The sequence below is a fragment of the Mirounga leonina genome, unplaced genomic scaffold (genome assembly GCF_011800145.1).
Source record: "Mirounga leonina isolate KUSES-001 unplaced genomic scaffold, KU_Mleo_1.0 Mir_94, whole genome shotgun sequence".
NCBI classification, from domain to species: domain Eukaryota; kingdom Metazoa; phylum Chordata; class Mammalia; order Carnivora; family Phocidae; genus Mirounga; species Mirounga leonina.
Window position 1 is genome coordinate 46,473,635 of NW_023270855.1, and position 19,066 is coordinate 46,492,700.

The 19,066-nt window shown below is 50.9% G+C and overlaps 1 protein-coding gene across 1 annotated transcript in view; it reads left to right on the forward strand.

Moving 5' to 3' along the window:
* Positions 1-19,066, forward strand: part of UNC13A (unc-13 homolog A) — a 58,556-nt gene that overhangs the window by 23,499 nt on the left and 15,991 nt on the right. Inside the window, exons 10-31 of the mRNA XM_034996563.1 lie at positions 571-1,122; positions 1,384-1,492; positions 3,281-3,327; positions 6,098-6,176; positions 6,340-6,345; positions 6,825-6,896; positions 7,184-7,403; positions 7,950-8,177; positions 9,091-9,232; positions 9,357-9,526; positions 10,091-10,206; positions 11,231-11,394; positions 11,786-11,936; positions 12,247-12,315; positions 12,639-12,728; positions 12,947-13,081; positions 14,645-14,778; positions 16,032-16,117; positions 16,297-16,423; positions 17,184-17,280; positions 17,661-17,804; positions 18,585-18,668. Of these exons, the coding sequence (XP_034852454.1) occupies positions 571-1,122; positions 1,384-1,492; positions 3,281-3,327; positions 6,098-6,176; positions 6,340-6,345; positions 6,825-6,896; positions 7,184-7,403; positions 7,950-8,177; positions 9,091-9,232; positions 9,357-9,526; positions 10,091-10,206; positions 11,231-11,394; positions 11,786-11,936; positions 12,247-12,315; positions 12,639-12,728; positions 12,947-13,081; positions 14,645-14,778; positions 16,032-16,117; positions 16,297-16,423; positions 17,184-17,280; positions 17,661-17,804; positions 18,585-18,668 (3,022 nt within the window). The remainder of the gene's footprint in view (positions 1-570; positions 1,123-1,383; positions 1,493-3,280; positions 3,328-6,097; positions 6,177-6,339; positions 6,346-6,824; positions 6,897-7,183; positions 7,404-7,949; positions 8,178-9,090; positions 9,233-9,356; positions 9,527-10,090; positions 10,207-11,230; positions 11,395-11,785; positions 11,937-12,246; positions 12,316-12,638; positions 12,729-12,946; positions 13,082-14,644; positions 14,779-16,031; positions 16,118-16,296; positions 16,424-17,183; positions 17,281-17,660; positions 17,805-18,584; positions 18,669-19,066) is intronic.

The window sequence follows — 19,066 nt, forward strand, 5'->3', positions numbered from 1 at the left end:
TGCATCTGGTGGAGTTGGCAGAGCCTGGACTAGGGTGGGGCCCAGGGTGCAAGGAAGTGGATGCATTTTGCATATGTTTTCGAGGTAGAGCTGAGGAGACCCACTGCAGGGTCGGCTGTGAATAGAGGTTGAGGCAAGGAGTGGAGGCAGGGAGACATGGGACCCTGGTGAATGAGGAGGCTTGGTGGTAGGAGGATGAGGTTGTTTCAGGAGCACTAAGTCTCCAAAGGCTGGAGGTGAGGGCACTAACTGGGGTCCCCAGCACGTAAGAAGAGCATTTGCAGTCTCCACAGTACATGGATGGGAGTGATGCACAGTAGGTCATTAATGATCACTAATGTCATCGATCGAGTTTACTGCCTCTACCACCAGCGGAAACATCAGGATAGCCGAGATTTTTGTTTCTTTTGTTCATGGCTGCGTTTCCCAGGTCCCTAGGGCAGAGCCTGGTGCACAGCAGGTGCTTAACCAATGCTGAATGAATGACTGGGTGATGGAACCTGTGTGACTGGGGCTGGGTCAGGCAGCGGCTCTGTGCCTCCGCTGCTGAGCCCTGGCTGGTCCCCACAGCCCCACCGGCAGTAGCCGCTATGCCTCCTCGGGGGAACTGAGCCAGGGCAGCTCGCAGCTGAGTGAGGACTTCGACCCAGACGAGCAGAGTCTGCAGGGCTCCGAGATGGAAGACGAGCGGGACAGGGACTCCTACCACTCCTGCCACAGCTCAGTCAGCTACCACAAGGACTCGCCGCGCTGGGACCAGGATGAGGAGGAGCTGGATGAAGAACTGGACGAGGAGCTGGAGGAGGACCTGGAGGACTTCCTGGAGGAGGAGGAGGAGGAGGAGGAGCTGCCTGAGGAGGAGGAGGAGGAGCTGGAGGAGGAGGAGGAGGTGCCTGATGACATCGGTAGCTACACCCAGCGTGAAGAGGTGGCCGTGGCTGAGCCCAAAGACTTTAAGCGTGTCAGCCTCCCACCGGCCGCATCTGAGAAGGAGGAAAAGGCTCCGGCTGTACCTGCTGAGGCCCACGACGTGGCCAAGGCAGCCCTTGAGCCGGCTGCGCCGGAGGAGGTGCCCACAGCTGAGCGGGCACCTGAGCCAGAACCCCCCAAGTCTGAGGAGAGGTAATGGGAGAGGATCAAGGGGCTGTCACGGGGTCAGTGGTGCTGTGATGGGGTCAGCATGGACCTGGGGAATGGAGGGGAGTTTGTCACAGGGTCATGGGTGGGGAAGCGGAAGGGAGCCTGAGAGGCCCGTCAGAGGGGGTACCGATGGGTCATCGTGTCTCTGAAGGGCCAGAGAGGCCACGGAGGACCTGACGTCGCTCCAAGGGCGGAGGGTCAAGGGAGGGCCGGCCCTGAGCCTCATGACGCCCCTTGCCTCAGTTTCAGGCGACGAGAGGATGAGGAAGGCCAGGAGGGTCAGGACTCCATGTCCCGGGCCAAGGCCAACTGGCTTCGAGCCTTCAACAAAGTGCGGCTGCAGCTGCAGGAGGTGAGTGAAAGCAGAGCCGCCGGCCGGTCAGGCCCATGCCCCGCCCGCCCGGGTCCCGCAACCCGTCAGCCCACCTCCCCGCGTTTCCCGTACCCCACCCACCCTGGCCATTTTCCAGGCTCTGCCCACACGCATCACGACACGCCTACGGAGAGCTTGGCCACGCCCCACTTCCGCACACCATCCACCTCGCCTACGCTTTCATACATCCTGGTCTTTCCATGGCTCCGCCCACACCAACCTGGCCCCACCCACACCTGTCATTGTCCTGGCCCCATCATTCCTGGCCCAGCTGCTGTCCAATCCGACCCCTCTCTGACCCTAGCTACACCTTGGCTTCATCTGTCTCCAGAAGGGCCCTTCCCTGTTCTCACCCATGCCTGCCTGTCCTCTTCCCCAACCAGCTGGCCCCACCAAGGCCCAGCCCAGTCTCCCCCATGCCAGCCTGGAATTTTGAGTGGGGAAGAAGGAGAGATGAGCTGGAACCTGGAGTTAGGTCATGGTTACAGCCGCGTCAGAGGTCAAGTTCATGGACAGGGGTAGAGGTTAGGGATAGGGGTAGAGATCAGAGTTAGGGCAGCAGTCAGAGATCAGAGGTCAGGGTTAAAATTGGTGTTAGGGGGAGGAATCAGTGCCTGGGATCACATTGGGTACCCGTGTCAGGGCTGGGGAAAGGTTTGAGGGCTGGTCAGAGAAGAAATTAAGTGGAAGATAGATTAGCATTAGGGTCAAGGTGACTGTTCAGATGGGCAGCAGGGTTGAAGCCATTCATTTACCTCTTCAGTTGCTCAAGCTGCCCTAGGCTGGGGACAGGGCAGTGCCCTTATGAAAGGGGCCCTTCCAAACTGGGGTGAGGTTGGCAATAGGAGATCCTAAAGAAAGTCCCAAAGTCCTAGACCATCAAACATCAGAGCCACAGAAATTTCAAATCAAATTTCCTATGTTTTAAAACAGAATTTTATTTTTTTTAACTAAGTAATCCATTCACATGGTTCTGAATGCAAAGAGTAGAAAAGAATATGCAGCGTAAAGTCTATTGAAGAACTTCCACGAAGTCAGCAAATTAAATGGAAAAACAGCAGCTACTCTTGTAATGGAACCAATCATATGACAAAAAATAAATAAATAAACATGGGCAGGCTCTCTGGGTTTCACAGAAGGGGCACAAAACTAATCCAAGACAATCAGGAAAACTCCCTGGAGGATGTGACACTTAAGGAAAAGTGATATCCAAAATACTTCAATAAGACTTCAGAAGAGAGGGCTGGACCCTCCCCACTCTTCGCCCACCATGTCACCCTCTAGTTGCATAGGTGGGGGTGTTAACCCTGGTTCTGCCCTGAGATCCGAATGACAAATGGAGGCCGGTCGGAGGCAGTAGGTGGGAGGGCATTCAAAGAGCTAGCACAGCTCAGGCAAAGGCCCTGGGGTACAAGATCAGATGAGCAGGTGAGGCTGGGAGAATGACAGAATCTTATGAGTGTTTGAACCTGTCCCTGAGAATCCCAGGACTGTAGAGCATGAGCTCTTGTTGGAGGTGATACTAACACATCCCCAGTTTGACAGATCAGGAGACCAAGTTCTATTGAGATTGGTGGTAGAGAGGAGCTCTTTTCTCCCCATTTTACAGATGGAAAACTGAGGCCCAGAGTAAGCTTAAGGACACACAGTGAGGACTAGGCCCCAGGCCTCCTGACTCCTAGCCCAAAGGGGAGACAAAAGTGGGTGGGGAGCCTACCCTGCCCTGGGGAGAGACTGCCCCACTGACCATACCTGTTTGTCCTACAGGCCCGAGGAGAAGGAGAGATGTCTAAATCCCTGTGGTTCAAGGGCGGGTGAGTAACGGAGTTGTGGGGGTAGGAGGAAGTTTTGACCCCAGAGCTTGAGGCTGCTTTACACCATAGCCTCAGCCCAGTGAGGGCAGCAAGGGGTTCCATTTAGACAGGGGACAGACCGAGTGACAGATCGGGGGAAATAATGTAGTCACTATCCTAAGAGATTCACCACAGACAGAAGCCAAAGATAGAACACACTGAATCTTCACAACAAACCCACGGGAGGCCTGCTACCCCTATTTTACAGGTGGGGAAACTGAGTCCAAAGAGGTCCATGCTTTGCCCCAACCGCTTACATTATTCAAGACCACTTCCCCCTAAAATAAATGTAAGATAAAGGAGAAGCCTATTTCCTGCAGCATATCTCTGTAATCGTGGAGTGAATTTTTTTTTGCTTTGATTCTCTTTTCATTTTATTTTTATTTATTTATTTTTGAAGATTTTATTTATTTGAGAGATAGCAAGAGGGAGCACAAGCAGGGGGGAGAAGGAGAGCTGAGCAGGGAGCCCAATGTGGGGCTCGATCCCAGGACCCTGGGATCATGACCTGAGCCGAAGGCAGACGCTTAACAGACTGAGCCACCCAGGTGCCGCTTGATTCTGCTTTTAAATATCTCAGATTATTGCTGTGGCTGCTGGCTCTTTAATGATAATCACTTGGTCTTATGTGGAGCAATTCGTCGTATCTAATTTCTTAAATTTCTAATTTTGGGGGCTTTCTTTTTTTTTTAAGATTTTATTTATTTATTCATGAGAGACAGTGAAAGAGAGAGGCAGAGGGAGAAGCAGGCTCCCAAGGAGCAGGGAGCCCGATGCAGGACTCAATCCCAGGACTCTGGGATCATGACCTGAGCCGAAGGCAGACGCCTAACCGACTGAGCCACCCAGGTGCCCTCGGGGCTTTCTTTTCCTTCGGCATCTGAGTGGTGAGGTTAGAAGATGTAAAAGATATTTTTAAGTTCCACTAATGTTTTAAAATAGCAGCAGGTGGGTGACTGCCTCTCTTTGTACATCCTTTGCACACAGAGGCATAGAGACAGAAGCTGTGACTCCCAGATGAGTAGGTGTCCTGGGTTGGGGAGCTCAGGACGCAGGGACTGACATGAGGATGTACATGTGATTTATGGAGGAAGTGCCCTCAAGAAAAATCTGTGAGGCAGGCAGGATCAGGCAGGGGATGCAGCCAAGCATAGATGTAGTTCAGGGGTCGCCACACCTCTGCCTGATGGAGCAGGGAGCACTGGTACCTGAGTAGCCCCCCCAGGGCTTGTCCGGAGTCATTGGCTGCCAGACATCTCTCTCAGTGGCCAATGGGAAGCTTCTGGAGAGGAGACACACCTGAATCCTCTTTGGGATGAGAGCAGCTCTCAGTAAAGTGAATTTGTACAGGCCACAGAGCTCGCTCAGATCCACCAGCTACACCAAAGCTGCCAAGAAGCAGTAGCCTAGATTTCCATTTCCCTTCTTCCCATCAGCTTTGACATCATTCCTTCCAGAACAGATTTTAAGATTTTATTTTTTTATCTGCGAGAGAGAGAGAGAGAGCATGAGCAGGGGGAGAGGGACAACAGACTCCCCGCCAAGCAGGGAGCCCGATGTAGGGCTTGATCCTGGGACTCTGGGATCATGACCTGAGTGGAAGGCAGACGCTTAACTGACTGAGCCACCCTGGTGACCCATTCCAGAATAGATTTTATTTTCATTATTTATTTATTTATTTGACAGAGAGAGAGAGACAGTGAGAGAGGGAACACAAGCAAGGGGAGTGGGAGAGGGAGAAGCAGGCCTCCCACGGAGCAGGGAGCCCGATGCGGGGCTCTATCCCAGGACCCCAGGATCATGACCTGAGCCGAAGGCAGACACCTAACGACTGAGCCACCCAGGCGCCCCTAGATTTTATTTTTTTAAAGATTTTATTTATTTGAGAGAGAGAGCACTAGTGGAGGGGAGAGGCAGAGGGAGAGGGAGAAACAGAGAGAGAGGGAGAAGCAAGTTCCCTGCTGAGCAGGCTCGATCCCAGGGTCCGGGGATCATGACCTGAGCCGAAGCCAGACATTTAACCGACTGAGCCACCCAGGGGCCCCAGAATAGATTTTAAATATACATATCCATTTTCCAATTTTGAGCATAAGGAAAGGTTTCATGAATATCTTAGTATATTATTTAGATTTGCCTTAATTCAAATTTTCATTAAACGTGGGCAACTGCATCATCTCCCCATTCCCCAGATGAGGAAGCTGACGTCCAGTGTCTTCATTTCCGAGGGCCGCTATGACAAATTACCACAAATGTGTAGCCTAAAACAACAGAAATAGATTCTTCTACAGTTCTGGAGGCCAGAAGCCCAAAATCAAGTTGTTGGCTGGCCCACACTCCCTCCGATACCTCTAGGGGAGAACCTGTCCTTGCTTTGCTAGCTGCTGGTAGTTGCTGGCAATCCTCAGGATTCCTTGGTTTGTAGATGTGTCACTCTAAATTCTGTCTCTTGTCACATTGCTGTCTCTCTTTTTATAAAGACCCAGTTATACTGGATTAGGGGCCCACCTACTCTAGTGTGACCTCATCTTAACTAATTATATCTGTGATGACCCTATTTCTAAATAAGGCCACATTCTGAGGTTCGAGGGGCTAGGACTTAAATGTATCTTTTTGGGAGACATAATTCAGCCTTTAATATCCATGGAGATCAAGTGATGTCCGGGCCTCAAGTTATGTCTATTGGAGGAAGGGGGAAGCCTGGGCCCTTGACATCCCTGTGTGTGTCTTGCAGCCCTGGAGGTGGCCTCATCATCATTGACAGCATGCCAGACATCCGCAAGAGGAAGCCCATTCCACTCGTGAGCGACCTGGTGAGCGCCTGTGCCCTCTTCTCCCCCAGCAGAGCAGGCCTGCCATAAGCAGTGCTCAACTTATACAACTGCCCATGGCAGACCTGGGACTGGGAGCTGGCAAGGTGTTCTCTGGAACTAACGTAATCTGATTTCTACCCTGCCTGCTGCATGGACACTTCAGGCCATGGTGAGTGATGGTGACCTGGGCCTTCGGTCTCTCTCTCTTCCCAGGAACCGCCCCCCCAACTAGGATCTTTCAACTGGCCCCAACCCATGGGTTCTGGGTGGGGGGGAACCCTGCCGTGTCCTACAGTTTATGGGTGGAGGAGAGAGCAGGTGACTCACGACCTTGGTTCATGGAGTGGCTGGTAGTTTTGTCCTGTGGCTGGTGATCATGCCAAGTGCAGCTCCTGAGTCTGGTGGGGGATGGGTGAGTCAGGGGTGTGAGACTGCACACCTTCCAGGGTCCCTTCTAACCCGGAGCCTCTGTCACTTTCCAATTCTTTGCTGGCTCTGCTCCTGCTGCTGTGACCTGTTTCATATTCGTGGCTGTGGCTTCAATCCGTGGCTGGTGGCCCCAAACCATGGCTGTGGATTCTGCTTGTGGTGACAACCCCATGGGTGTGAATCGACCCCTGTACTCCCTGGGTGATTTCCCTGCCCCAGTCCCTGGTCCAGTCCAGAAAAGCAGGCATCACCTCGGCCTTGGCCTCCAGCACTTTGAACAACGAGGAGTTGGTGCGTGGGGCGCCTCCCCTTCCACTGGGTTGAGGGGTGGGCTGGGCTGGGGCTTCCTGCAGGAGGAGGAGGAGAGTGTGGCCGAGACAGGCATTCCTCGCTCTCTGCTCTCCGCAATCTAGTTTCCAGAATTGGGTTGTGCAACACCCTGTCAACAGGATCCGTGCACAGGAAACGTGCTCCCACAGTGTGGGGGCCGGGAGAGGGGCTGGGACTTTACTATACTCAGCAAGGGGGTGAGGGCGGGGCAGGACAGCGCCCCATGCCGGCGCCCTCCCTCCCCTCAGAAAAACCACGTTTACAAGAAGACCCTGCAAGCCTTAATCTATCCCATCTCCTGCACGACGCCACACAACTTCGAGGTGTGGACGGCCACCACGCCCACCTACTGCTACGAGTGCGAGGGGCTGCTGTGGGGCATCGCGCGGCAAGGCATGCGCTGCACCGAGTGCGGCGTCAAGTGCCACGAGAAGTGCCAGGACCTGCTCAACGCCGATTGCCTGCAGCGTGAGCGCGGGGCCGGAGGGGCGGGGCTCCGCGGAGGGGGGGCGGGGCGGGGCGGGGCAAGAACCGGGGCGGACTCCTCTGCCGGAGGATTGGGGCGAGAGGAGGGAAAAGGAGATGTGAGAGGGTCAGAGGTCGGAGAGGGGTGGGGCAGGACTCAGGGACTAGCTAAACGGTGCAACGAATGGGGTTCCTGAGAGTCAGCGGTTCCGCCGGAGAAAAATGGGTTAGGGTTAGTGTTAGTTCGGGATGGAGGGGGCTCAGAGTGGGGGGAGGAGTCAGAGAAGGGGCGGGGTCTTGGCAGGGGGCGGGGATTCAGAGGGGGGGGGACTCGCGTAGACAGGTGGGGACTGACGGGTCCAAGGGGTAGGAGGATTCAGAGAGCAGGTAGAAAGCTCTAGCAGTTCTAGCTTTGGGGTGCGAGTCACCTGAGCCGCCATGGCTTAAAGTACCCTTGGCCACAGCCGAGGAAGCTCTGGAATGGGAGTTGGGGTTCTCGCTCCAGTGAGGGAGCGCGCTCTGGACAGTGACTGCTGTCTGCGTCCGCAGGGGCTGCAGAGAAAAGCTCCAAGCACGGGGCGGAGGACCGGACGCAGAACATCATCATGGTGCTCAAGGACCGCATGAAGATCCGGGAGCGCAACAAACCTGAGATCTTCGAGCTCATCCAGGAGATCTTCGCCGTAACCAAGACCGCACATACACAGCAGATGAAGGCGGTCAAGCAGAGCGTGCTGGACGGCACATCCAAGTGGTCGGCCAAGATCAGCATCACTGGTGAGGCCGCGGGGGTTGGGGGGGTGCACAGGGTCCCTTCTTAGCCCCCTGTGCTTCCTCCTATGGCTCTTCCTTTTGCGGCGTGTGCTTGAGTGTGTCCATGTCTTTCCCATGTCCATATGTGTGAGTGTTTGTGCTCACAGGGTGGGCATGTATGCCTCCAAATGTGAGCGCATGACACTCTATCTGGATGAGTCTTGATTGGTGCCTCCCCCAGAATCAGACCCCAAGAAGAGGAGTTGAGGGCACATTGTTTCTTTGGGAGGTGATGCCATGGGAGTTGAGAAGTGAGCCTGGGAGAGAAGGAGCCCTACACAGGGTGCCAATGATCAAGCAATGCTGCGGACAACTGGGGCTCATTCCCCTCGGGGACCACTGGGGGACAGTGTTGAGCTCACACAGCAGAGTGGTCCTACCCAGGGATGGGAGCCTTAGGGTGTTTATCCATGCCCAACCTCATTCAAATTTCCCGGAAAGACCCCAAGATGAGGATTTCAGGGCAATGTGTATCCAGGAAGTGGCCCCAGGAAGCCCCAGTGCGGCTGGAGATATGAGTCTGGGAGCAGGTAGGGAAGGCACATAAACAGGTGGCTTCCAATAAACAGGTGACTCCATGAGCAACTGTAAGCTCAGTCCTGCTGGAGATTTCAGGACAATGTATAGAATGTCCTACCCAGGGGTGGCCCTGGGGCACCTTCCCATTCGGCATCAGCTGAGGGCTCCCTGGGTGTTAACTCTCTAGCAAGTCCTTTATGTCTTGTGGGTGTCCCCATGGGCTCCTGTGGTCAGAACAAAGCCCTCAGGCCATGTCACAGGTGTCTCCAACAAGCAACCTGCAGCCCGTGACAGGGACTGTTTTCAGCATACCTCACTCCTTGAGCCTGTACTTGTATTTGTCCTGTGTGTCTTACAGTGGTCTGTGCCCAGGGCTTGCAGGCAAAGGACAAGACAGGATCCAGTGACCCCTATGTCACTGTCCAGGTTGGGAAGACCAAGAAACGGACAAAAACCATCTATGGGAACCTGAACCCTGTGTGGGAGGAGAACTTCCACTTGTAAGTGACTGGCTGAACCCCTGAGCCCCGAGGGGGAGCTCTCTGCTGGGGCAACTGAAGGGGACTCCAAGACCAGCCTGTGCCAGCCACCTGACCCCAGCCTCTGGCTCTCCCTGCCCTGCAGTGAATGTCACAACTCCTCAGACCGAATCAAGGTGCGTGTCTGGGATGAGGATGATGACATCAAGTCCCGTGTGAAGCAGCGGTTTAAGAGGGAATCTGATGACTTCCTGGGACAGACGATCATCGAGGTGCGGACACTCAGCGGCGAGATGGACGTGTGGTACAACCTGGGTGAGCATGGGTGGTGTTCTGCAAGGGACAGGGAGGGCGCCCCAGGGAGCCAAATTGGGGAACGAGTGTCAGGAGGAGTTAGTCTAGGAGCCCAATCTGATGGGGGGGTGGGCAGGGTCTGTGAGCCCAATCTGATGGAGCAGGAAGCAAGACCTGGGGATCCTAGTCTGAGATGAGTAGATGTCTAAGATGAGTAGATTCTGGAGATCTTGATTTGATGGGGGAAGCAGGGCCTGGGAGCCTAGTCTGGGGGAGAAGCAGGGATAGTCCATGCTAGGGCTAGCCCAGCCTAGCCCAGCCTAGGGCTGCTGGTTAAAGAGGAAGATGCAGACTCAGGAATTTAACCTGAGCAAGGAAGTAAGGTCTGGAGTCCTAGTTGAAGGAAGAGACAGGGCCTAGTGAATTCTAGGCTAATGGGAGTGGCACAAGTTTAGAGAGCCAATCCGAGAAGATACCCAGGTCTTAATCTCAGGGAGTCCAGGAGGGCTACAGTCATGCATACATTAAAATATCCCGGGCCTATATTGGAAAGTTCTGATGCAGCCATCCATTTCTGTTTTTCAGACAAGCGGACTGACAAATCTGCTGTATCAGGTGCCATCCGGCTACACATCAGTGTGGAGATCAAAGGCGAGGAAAAGGTGGCCCCCTACCATGTCCAGTACACTTGTCTGCATGAGGTGAGGCCCACTGCTCTTCCCTGCCTTCAGGGATCACTATGATCTCCCACATTGCCTCCACTTGGAATTCCTGCCTGCCCCAGCCCCACCTTCCTCTTTCCGGCCACACCATCCACAATCCTCAGGCCTCTAAGACTATCCCCCATGCCATTCCTTCTGCCTGGAAAACTCTTTATTCATCCAGCTTCAGGGCCCCCTCCTTTGGGAAGCCCTCCCTGACCTCCAGGCAGACTCTCACTACCCAGCTCCAGGTCTTCCATTTGTTCCAGACCTGAACAGGGGGGGTTCCTGGAGAGAACTCAGTTTGTTGAATGAATAAATGATTGAATGGACAAATAGACGATGAGTGGATAAAAGGATGGGTCGACGGACAGATGTGGTTAAACTATTGGAAGTATGGATAAGTGGATGAGTAAATTTGGGGGCAGTTGGATAGGTGGATGGGTGGAAAGATGGATGATGGATGAATGGATGGATAAATTGATGGGTAGATAAATAGGTGATGGATGGTTGGATGGGTGGATGGATGAATTGCTGGATGGAGAGATTAAGTTGTGGGTAGGTATAGGGGATGGATGTGTGGTTGGATTATTAAAAGAGAGGATTAGTGCATGGATGAGACTTTGGGTAGATGAATGGGTGGGTGGGTGGATGAGTGAATGAATGGGCAGGCAGACCGATGGAAGTTTAGATAGATGAGTGGATAGATGGATAAATGGATGAATGTATGAAAGGATAGAGGAGTGGATAGGTGGATTTTGGGGTAGCTGGATCGATGGGTGAATGAGTAGATGGATAGATAATTAAAGGGGTGGGTAGGTGGGTGAAGTGTTACAAGGATGGATGAGTCAATGGGTAAAATTTTTGGTAGTTGAATGAATTGGTGGGTGGTGGATAGATGAAAGAGTAGATGAATAAATTAATGAATAAACAGATGGATGATGTAAGCTGCCCCAGACCTGGGATCTCTGACCCCTTGTGCCTCAATGCACTCTTCATGATGCCTTCTCCCTCTTGGTGGCAGAACCTGTTCCACTTCGTGACAGATGTGCAGAACAATGGGGTTGTGAAGATCCCAGATGCCAAGGGTGATGACGCCTGGAAGGTTTACTATGATGAGACAGCCCAGGAAATTGTGGATGAATTTGCCATGCGATATGGCGTAGAGTCCATCTACCAAGCCATGACGTGAGGCTGCAGGCTGGGGTGGACATGAGGGCAAGGTGCAGGAAACTGGGGTGAGGGGGACACCAAGTGGACCCTGGCAGATCTAGTGGTGGAAGGATTCTTGGGAGAAGGAACCAAAGAGGATGTGGGTGTGGTGGGCATTCTGTAGTCCCTTGGAGGTTAGGAAAGTGCCATTTCTGGGAGCTGAAGCGTGGTGAGAGTCAGAGTTAGAGGCAGAGATGGGCAACCCAGAGAGGAGACAGAGAGAAACTTGGAAGACACAATCAGCCAGAGGGAATGGTTTGAAGATTAGAGGGAGCCACTTACAGATGCTGTCTTGGAGGCCTTCTGGTGGGACACTGCCTGTCCTGGCTGGATGCCAGGCCCAATTTCTCCCACTCCCTCCCACCAGCCACTTTGCCTGCCTCTCCTCCAAGTACATGTGTCCTGGGGTGCCCGCCGTCATGAGCACCCTGCTCGCCAACATCAATGCCTACTATGCGCACACCACCGCCTCCACCAACGTGTCCGCATCTGACCGCTTTGCTGCCTCCAACTTTGGGGTCAGTCCCAGGGACTGGGGCTGGGGGAGGAGGGAGAGCCCAACCCTGTGCTGGTCAGACCCTGTGTGACTCCCTGGTCTCCAATCTGGAACTGACTTAGTGTGTGATTTTGCACCAGTCACTTGCCCTCTCTAAGCCTCAGTTTACCCCTCTGTAGAATGGAAACAGATATCACGATGGTTCAGTTCAATAGTGGATGGGGTACACTTAGTGTATAGTAAGCACTTACCCAATATGGTAGCCGCCTTTAGCTGCTACACTTGACCCCCATGTCCCTGCTTCCATCCATCCTCCTCCTCTCCCTCCTCAGAAAGAGCGCTTTGTCAAGCTCCTGGACCAGCTGCACAACTCCCTGCGGATCGACCTCTCCATGTATCGGGTGAGAAGTACATGCATGATGACTTGGTTGCTCCTACACATGTTTGTGCCTGTAGGGGAGAGCTCCCAGCCAGTGTGCACATGAGAGGACCCATCTTAACATGTGGAATGTGTTCCTTTGACATGTGTACACATATGTGGGCAGTACCTATCCAATTTGCTTGGTGCATTCAACCAGACACCCCCCCCCCCAGTTGCTTCAAGGTGTTCTCATGGACACTCACATACTTCCTAGAACTTGGGGGGCTCTTGTATTTCCCCTAAAACAGTCTCCCTCTACCCAGCCCTCTTCCATAATCCCACCTCTCTTCTCCCTTTCAACAGAATAACTTCCCAGCCAGCAGCCCAGAGAGACTCCAGGACCTCAAATCCACTGTGGACCTTCTCACCAGCATCACCTTCTTTCGGATGAAGGTAAGAAGGAGACCCAGTCCCATTAGCTTTCCATCGGGCATTTTCTAGCACTCTTAGCTCCTAACCAAATAACATTTCTCCTGGAGAGTAGTGCCCTTTCTCAATGACCCTCTGCTTTCATACTGCTACATTTCCTTAAACTCATAACCACTTGTAGGCACTTCCTGGGTACCACCTGTTCCAGCTATGCTGACTTGTGCCTGTCTCCCTCCCTCTAGGTGCAAGAACTCCAGAGCCCACCCCGAGCCAGCCAGGTGGTGAAAGACTGTGTGAAAGCCTGCCTCAACTCTACTTATGAGTACATTTTCAACAACTGTCATGAACTCTATAGTCGGGAGTACCAGACAGACCCGGTGAGGACCCCAGATAAAGCAGAATGGAATAGGGGATACCAACCAGACCCTGGCCCAAGTCCTAGGTCTGCCCCTTCTCGAGTGACTTAACTGAGCCTCAGTATCTCCCTCTGTAAAATGGGGTCATAAACCCATATCTCAGAATTGAGGAGAAAATTTAATGAGATGCTATCTTTAGATAAAATGTAAATAAATGCTTAGCACCTGATATACAATAGATGCTCAATAAATTCAGTTTTAGTTAAACTTAGTTGAGTTTGGCATGCAGTTTGCCTAGGATAGAATCACTGTTCAATAAATGTTGAGTTGAATTTAATTTCTTCAGTAGAGTTGAGTTTTGGTCATTTCAACTCAATTTATTTGAGATCTTTCAACATGTGTTTTTTTTATCTACACATATAATGCCAGGATTGTCAGTAAGGTTTCAAGGAGTTCATACCATTTTAGAAGGGAGAGATATATACATTGAAATTCACAACCTAGGGTGATTAGCCCTGGGATGGAGGAATTGCAGGAGACTGTAGGGGCTAAGGGGGCCCTACCTCACCTTGGGCTTCAGATAGGAGATAACACATAAGCTCAATTTAGTGATATTTTATTTCATTCTCTTCATTGAAATCAAATCACTTTTAATTGAATTGTGTTGAGGTACAGTGGATTAAATTGGGTTGGGTTTAGTTCAACTATAAACAGTTTAGTTCCATTTATTTCTATTCAGGTGACTTAAAATTACTCTTGGCTAATTAGTGAGCAGAACTGAGTTGGATTAAGCTGGGTTTAATTTAATAAAAATCCATTTATTTATATTCAGTTGACTTGAAGTTATTCTTGACTGGGTTGAGTTGGCTTGAGTGAGGATGAGCTGGGTTGTTGGATTAGGTATAGTTGGGTTCAAATGAATTGGGTTGAGTTGGGCTCATTTCAGTTGAATTTAGCTACATTCATTTTCATTGATTGACTAAAGTTGGATTGAACTGACCTGAGTATGTTAGGTTCAGTTGAGTAGGTAGAGTTGGATTGGATTGACTCAGTTGAGTTGAATTAGATTAAGTTAGGTTGGGTTGAGTTCAAGTCAATTTATTTCCATTATTTTGACTTAGGATGATGTTGATTTTGGATGAGTTGATTAGGTTCAATCCAATTGAATTCATTTGAGTTTAATTCAATCCAGTTAGGTTTAATTCCACTACATTCAGTATAATTGGCCCAGGTTCAGTTTCATTGAATTAATTCTGAGAATCTCCATCTGTTAATCTAAATGGGCCTGATTGACATTCATTTCAGTTCCATTTGGTTTAGTGGGCTTCAGTTTTTTTCAACTAAATTCAGTTCTATTCACTTTTATGAGTTGAGTCTAATTAAGCTTTGTTGAGCTGCATGGACATGAGTCCTGTTTGGGCCAGTTTACATGAATTCAGTTCCTTTTCATACAGCTCTCCTACCTGAACCACCCATGTGTTAATGGGACCCCTTCCTTACTAACCTCCTGCCCCTCAATAATGAACTAACTGAGGCACCCACCTATGGACCCATTTGGCTAATGTCTCCATTTCCCCACTCCAGGCCAAGAAGGGAGAAGTTCCCCCAGAAGAACAGGGACCCAGCATCAAGAACCTTGACTTCTGGTCCAAGCTGATTACTCTCATAGTGTCCATCATTGAGGAAGACAAAAATTCCTACACTCCCTGCCTCAACCAGTGAGTTGTGTATCTATGCAGTTAATTATCTGGAGGTCATCATGTGTGTGTGTATGTGTGCACAATTTTGTGTCTTATGTGTAAAGGTGATCATGTCTAATTACACATAAACTGATGTGTATGTGGAGGCAACTGTAGGTGTGGTTGTGCCTGAATGAAATACGGCATAATTTATAAACATAAACATAAAATTGTGTGTATGTATAAAATCACTGGTGTAATCAGACATGTATTTTGTATGTGTTGATTTGTGTGAATAACAACGTGTACATATGTATATAATTTTGTATATGTGTGTAGGTTCATAAATAACAATTGACAGTGTTGCTCAAGTATTTACTATGTGCTAGATACTCTACTAAATGTTTTACATTTAAATTGCATTGTATCTTGTGTGTGGGTGTAATTCTGTTTATAGTTGTGGCCTATGGGTTTAATTGTATATTGTATATGTGCATACAATTGTGGAATGCACTTCAATATGAAATATTGTATATTGTGTAATTGTGTGTGAGTATGGACAGTTTTGGTTTGTAGATTTATATGTCTGTAGAGTTTTCATCTGTGTTAGCTGAATGAACTGTTGTGTCTTATTTTTCCCTGAGTGCTAGAGGGGCTCCTAACTCTGGCATGCCAGTATCTCTTGGTTAGTTAGATATTCAGTTAAGATCAGGGATTTGGGATGGATGGACTGAAGGGTGGATGGATGGATGGGCAGCTGGATGGAGATATGATTGAATGGGGAGATGAACAGATGGATGGGTAGATGGTTGGATGAATAGGTGGATAGATGGATAGATTGGTGGGAGGATGAATGAGTAGTAAAGGAATGGATGGATAGCTGACTGGATGGATGGATGGATGGATGGATAGATGAGTAGGTGGGTGAATGGATAGATTGGTGGAAGGATGAATGGCTAGATAAAGGAATGGATGGATAGCTGGTTGGATGGAGAAATGGATGGGTGGATGGATGGATGGATAGATAGACAGATGGGTGAGTGAATGGATGGATAGAAAGGTGGATGACTGGGTGAATGAATGGTTGAAGGGATGGAGAGATAGATGGGTGGAGGCTCAGGGAGAAGAAGGGCTTCAGTTCAAAGTCACTCAGCAGGTCAGTGGCTTTGAGGGAGCTTGAATCCAGAACGCTCTGTCTGTCCCACACTACCCTCCGGGCTGGGAAGGCCAAAGCAGCCTGTGCCACCCTGCTTCCATCTGCCAAGGTTTCATACTTCCATGACTTTGACTAGGTTTCCCCAGGAGCTGAATGTGGGCAAAATCAGTGCCGAAGTGATGTGGAACCTGTTTGCCCAGGACATGAAGTATGCCATGGAGGGTGAGTGTGCCCATCCCCATACCTTCTAGCCTGGTTATAGCAGGTAGCTGTGCCTCAGTAGTATCCCCTCCAAGGCTGTGAGCATCCTGGACCCTCAAGCTTGAGGTTGGACACCTGTGATGGCCAGAGCTGGTGCTGCCAAGACAGGGGGTAGAGACCTTCCATTCTTCCCCTACCAGAGCATGACAAGCATCGCCTGTGCAAGAGCGCTGACTACATGAACCTACACTTCAAGGTCAAGTGGCTGTACAATGAATATGTGACAGAGCTTCCTGCCTTCAAGGACCGTGTGCCTGAATACCCTGCGTAAGTCCCTTTCCCCAAGCCAGAACTGTAGCACTGACAGCTAGACTGAGGCCCAGAGATGAGGGCTGACCTACTCAGGGTTCCCTGGGTATCAAGGGCACAGTGGTATACAAATCTGGTATTCTCTATTTTCAGCCATTGGACTATGGACTCTTATAGCCCAATTAATATGCCTAAGTATCAGGAACTGCACTGAGCAGTGCCTTTTGCCTTTTCTCATTTAATCCTTTTGACAATTCTATAAGATGGGAGCATTATAATTCCCATTTTGTGGATGAGAAAATGGAGAGTTTAATGCTGAAGGACTTGGCCAGGATGACATCCAATAAGTGACGGAGCCAGGATTTGAACTCTGGATGTCTGACTCACGGGCTGTGTTGGAGAGCAGGATGGTGGTCACCATTTACCGAGGACCTACTATGTGTTGTGTCAATCACTGCTCACAGCAGCACTGTGGGATAGATACTCCTCTGCTGTACAGGTAATGGGATCCCAGAGAGGAAATCCACTTGTCCATGGGTAGTTTATCTGAACCATGAACCCTGCAAGTATGAGCCTTGCCCTAACAGTGTCATGAGGTCCATTTCGTGACTGAAGTAACTGAGGCCTGGTGGGGTAGGGAAGCGGGGGATACCTACCCAAAGGCCACAGGGTGAGTTCAAGGGAGAGAAGGACCTGCCCAAGCACCATTCAGAACTAGGCAAAGGAGAGGGTCAGGAGACAAGAGGTGGCAAGACCCCACCCTTGCTCTCCATTCCAGGTGGTTTGAGCCCTTTGTCATCCAATGGTTGGACGAGAATGAGGAAGTATCCCGGGATTTCCTGCACGGGGCCCTGGAACGAGACAAGAAGGATGGGGTGAGGAGACTGGCCCATGATCAAGCCCCTAGTCTGCCCTCAGTGGTCTCACTCCCTCTGGGGTCCATTGGGATCCAATATGGGGTCAAAAATTGCCCTTGAGATGAAACCAGTCTCTGAAAGGTGGCCACCATCTTCGTCTTGTTCATAGTGTTGAAAGTATTTTGTTCATTCAGCAAATGAATGAGAGTCCATCATTGAGCTGGAAGCCCTACCTTCCCCATAGCCTCTGTGTCCACCTCTAGTCACCCTTGCACATTATTCGCCTCACCCCAGGCCAGTTGGTCTCTGGTTCTCCCCATGGAGAGCAGGAGGGCTGGATGCTGGGGGCTGTCTAGCTCTGACCCCTCTCTTCCTTCCTGGCCTCCTTCCCACTGTAGTTCCAGCAGACCTCAGAGCATGCCCTATTCTCCTGCTCCGTGGTGGATGTCTTCTCCCAGCTCAACCAGAGCTTTGAAATCATCAAGAAACTCGAGTGCCCTGACCCCCAGATCGTGGGGCACTATATGAGGCGCTTTGCCAAGGTGCGGGAGTGGAGGTGGGGTTAGGGATGGAGTCCAGGTGAGGGATTGGGATAGGGTCAAGGTTGGGGTTGCAGTTGAAATTGGGATTGGGTCAAGGTCAGGATTGGGGTTAAGTTTGGGATTGAGGTCAAAGTTGGGGTTGGTGATATCAGTAGGATTGGGGTTGGGGTTGAGATCAGTGTTGGAGTTGTGGTTGGGGACAACATTTGGGTTGAGGTTGGAGTTGAGGTCAGGGCTGTGGTTTAAGTTGGAGATGAATTTGGAGCTGGAATCAAGGTTGAGGGTGGGATTGAAGTTGGGGTTGTGTTTAGGGTTACTATTAGTATTGAGATTCAATTTGGCATTGAGGTTGGAGTGAGTGTTGGGATTTATGTAGAATTTGGGTGGGCATTGGGGTGAGTTTGGAGGTCGGGACCATCCTACTGGGGTTGAAGGTTCCAGCTAATTGGCTTTAGGCTGGGTTGAAGTTGAGGACTGCAAGTAAGAATTGGGATTCCATCTGGGATCCAGTCATGCTTATGCTTGGAGCTGGGTTAATATGATGGAGATTTATCTGGGTTAATATGATGGAGATTTAGCTGGGTCTACATAAAATAATCATCTTTACTTGGTGGTATCTCCTCTTGGTTGTGAGGGTCATCCTGGGTGAATTCACCCATTCAAGTGGTCCATCTTGAGTGCTCATAGGGATTCAGGTTCATCCCTGATCTCACTAGTGGCTCTTGATGGACCTGCCCAGCCCCAGCCCCTGTTCTTACCCCCTGTCTGTGTCCTCCCCAGACCATCAGTAATGTGCTCCTCCAGTATGCGGACATCATCTCCAAGGACTTCGCCTCCTACTGCTCCAAGGAGAAGGAGAAAGTGGTGACCTGTGGGGGACCCTGTCCTGTCCCCTCCCAGCCCCACTCTGCACCCCCAAGGCTCCATCCTTCCCCTGGGCTCTGATACTTGTGTCTCTGTGTGTCCAACTGTGTGTGTCCATGTACCTGGCTACGTGTGTCTGGGGGGATCTGGAGGTGAGGGCACATGCCTTCAATGTGTCATTGTCTGATTGTTGTGAATGAAGCCTTCAGGGTGTATGGATGTAAGTGTGTAAAGCTTTGAGCCCATGTAGGAGAATATGGGTGTGTGACAGGAATTCCCCCCTTCCTGTTACTTCCAGAAGCCCAGCCCACCCTGGAGAAGTTACTTGAGCCCTGTTGCCCTCTGCTAATCTCCAGAAACCACCCCCCACCAACATTCCCAGGAATCTGGTCCCAAAT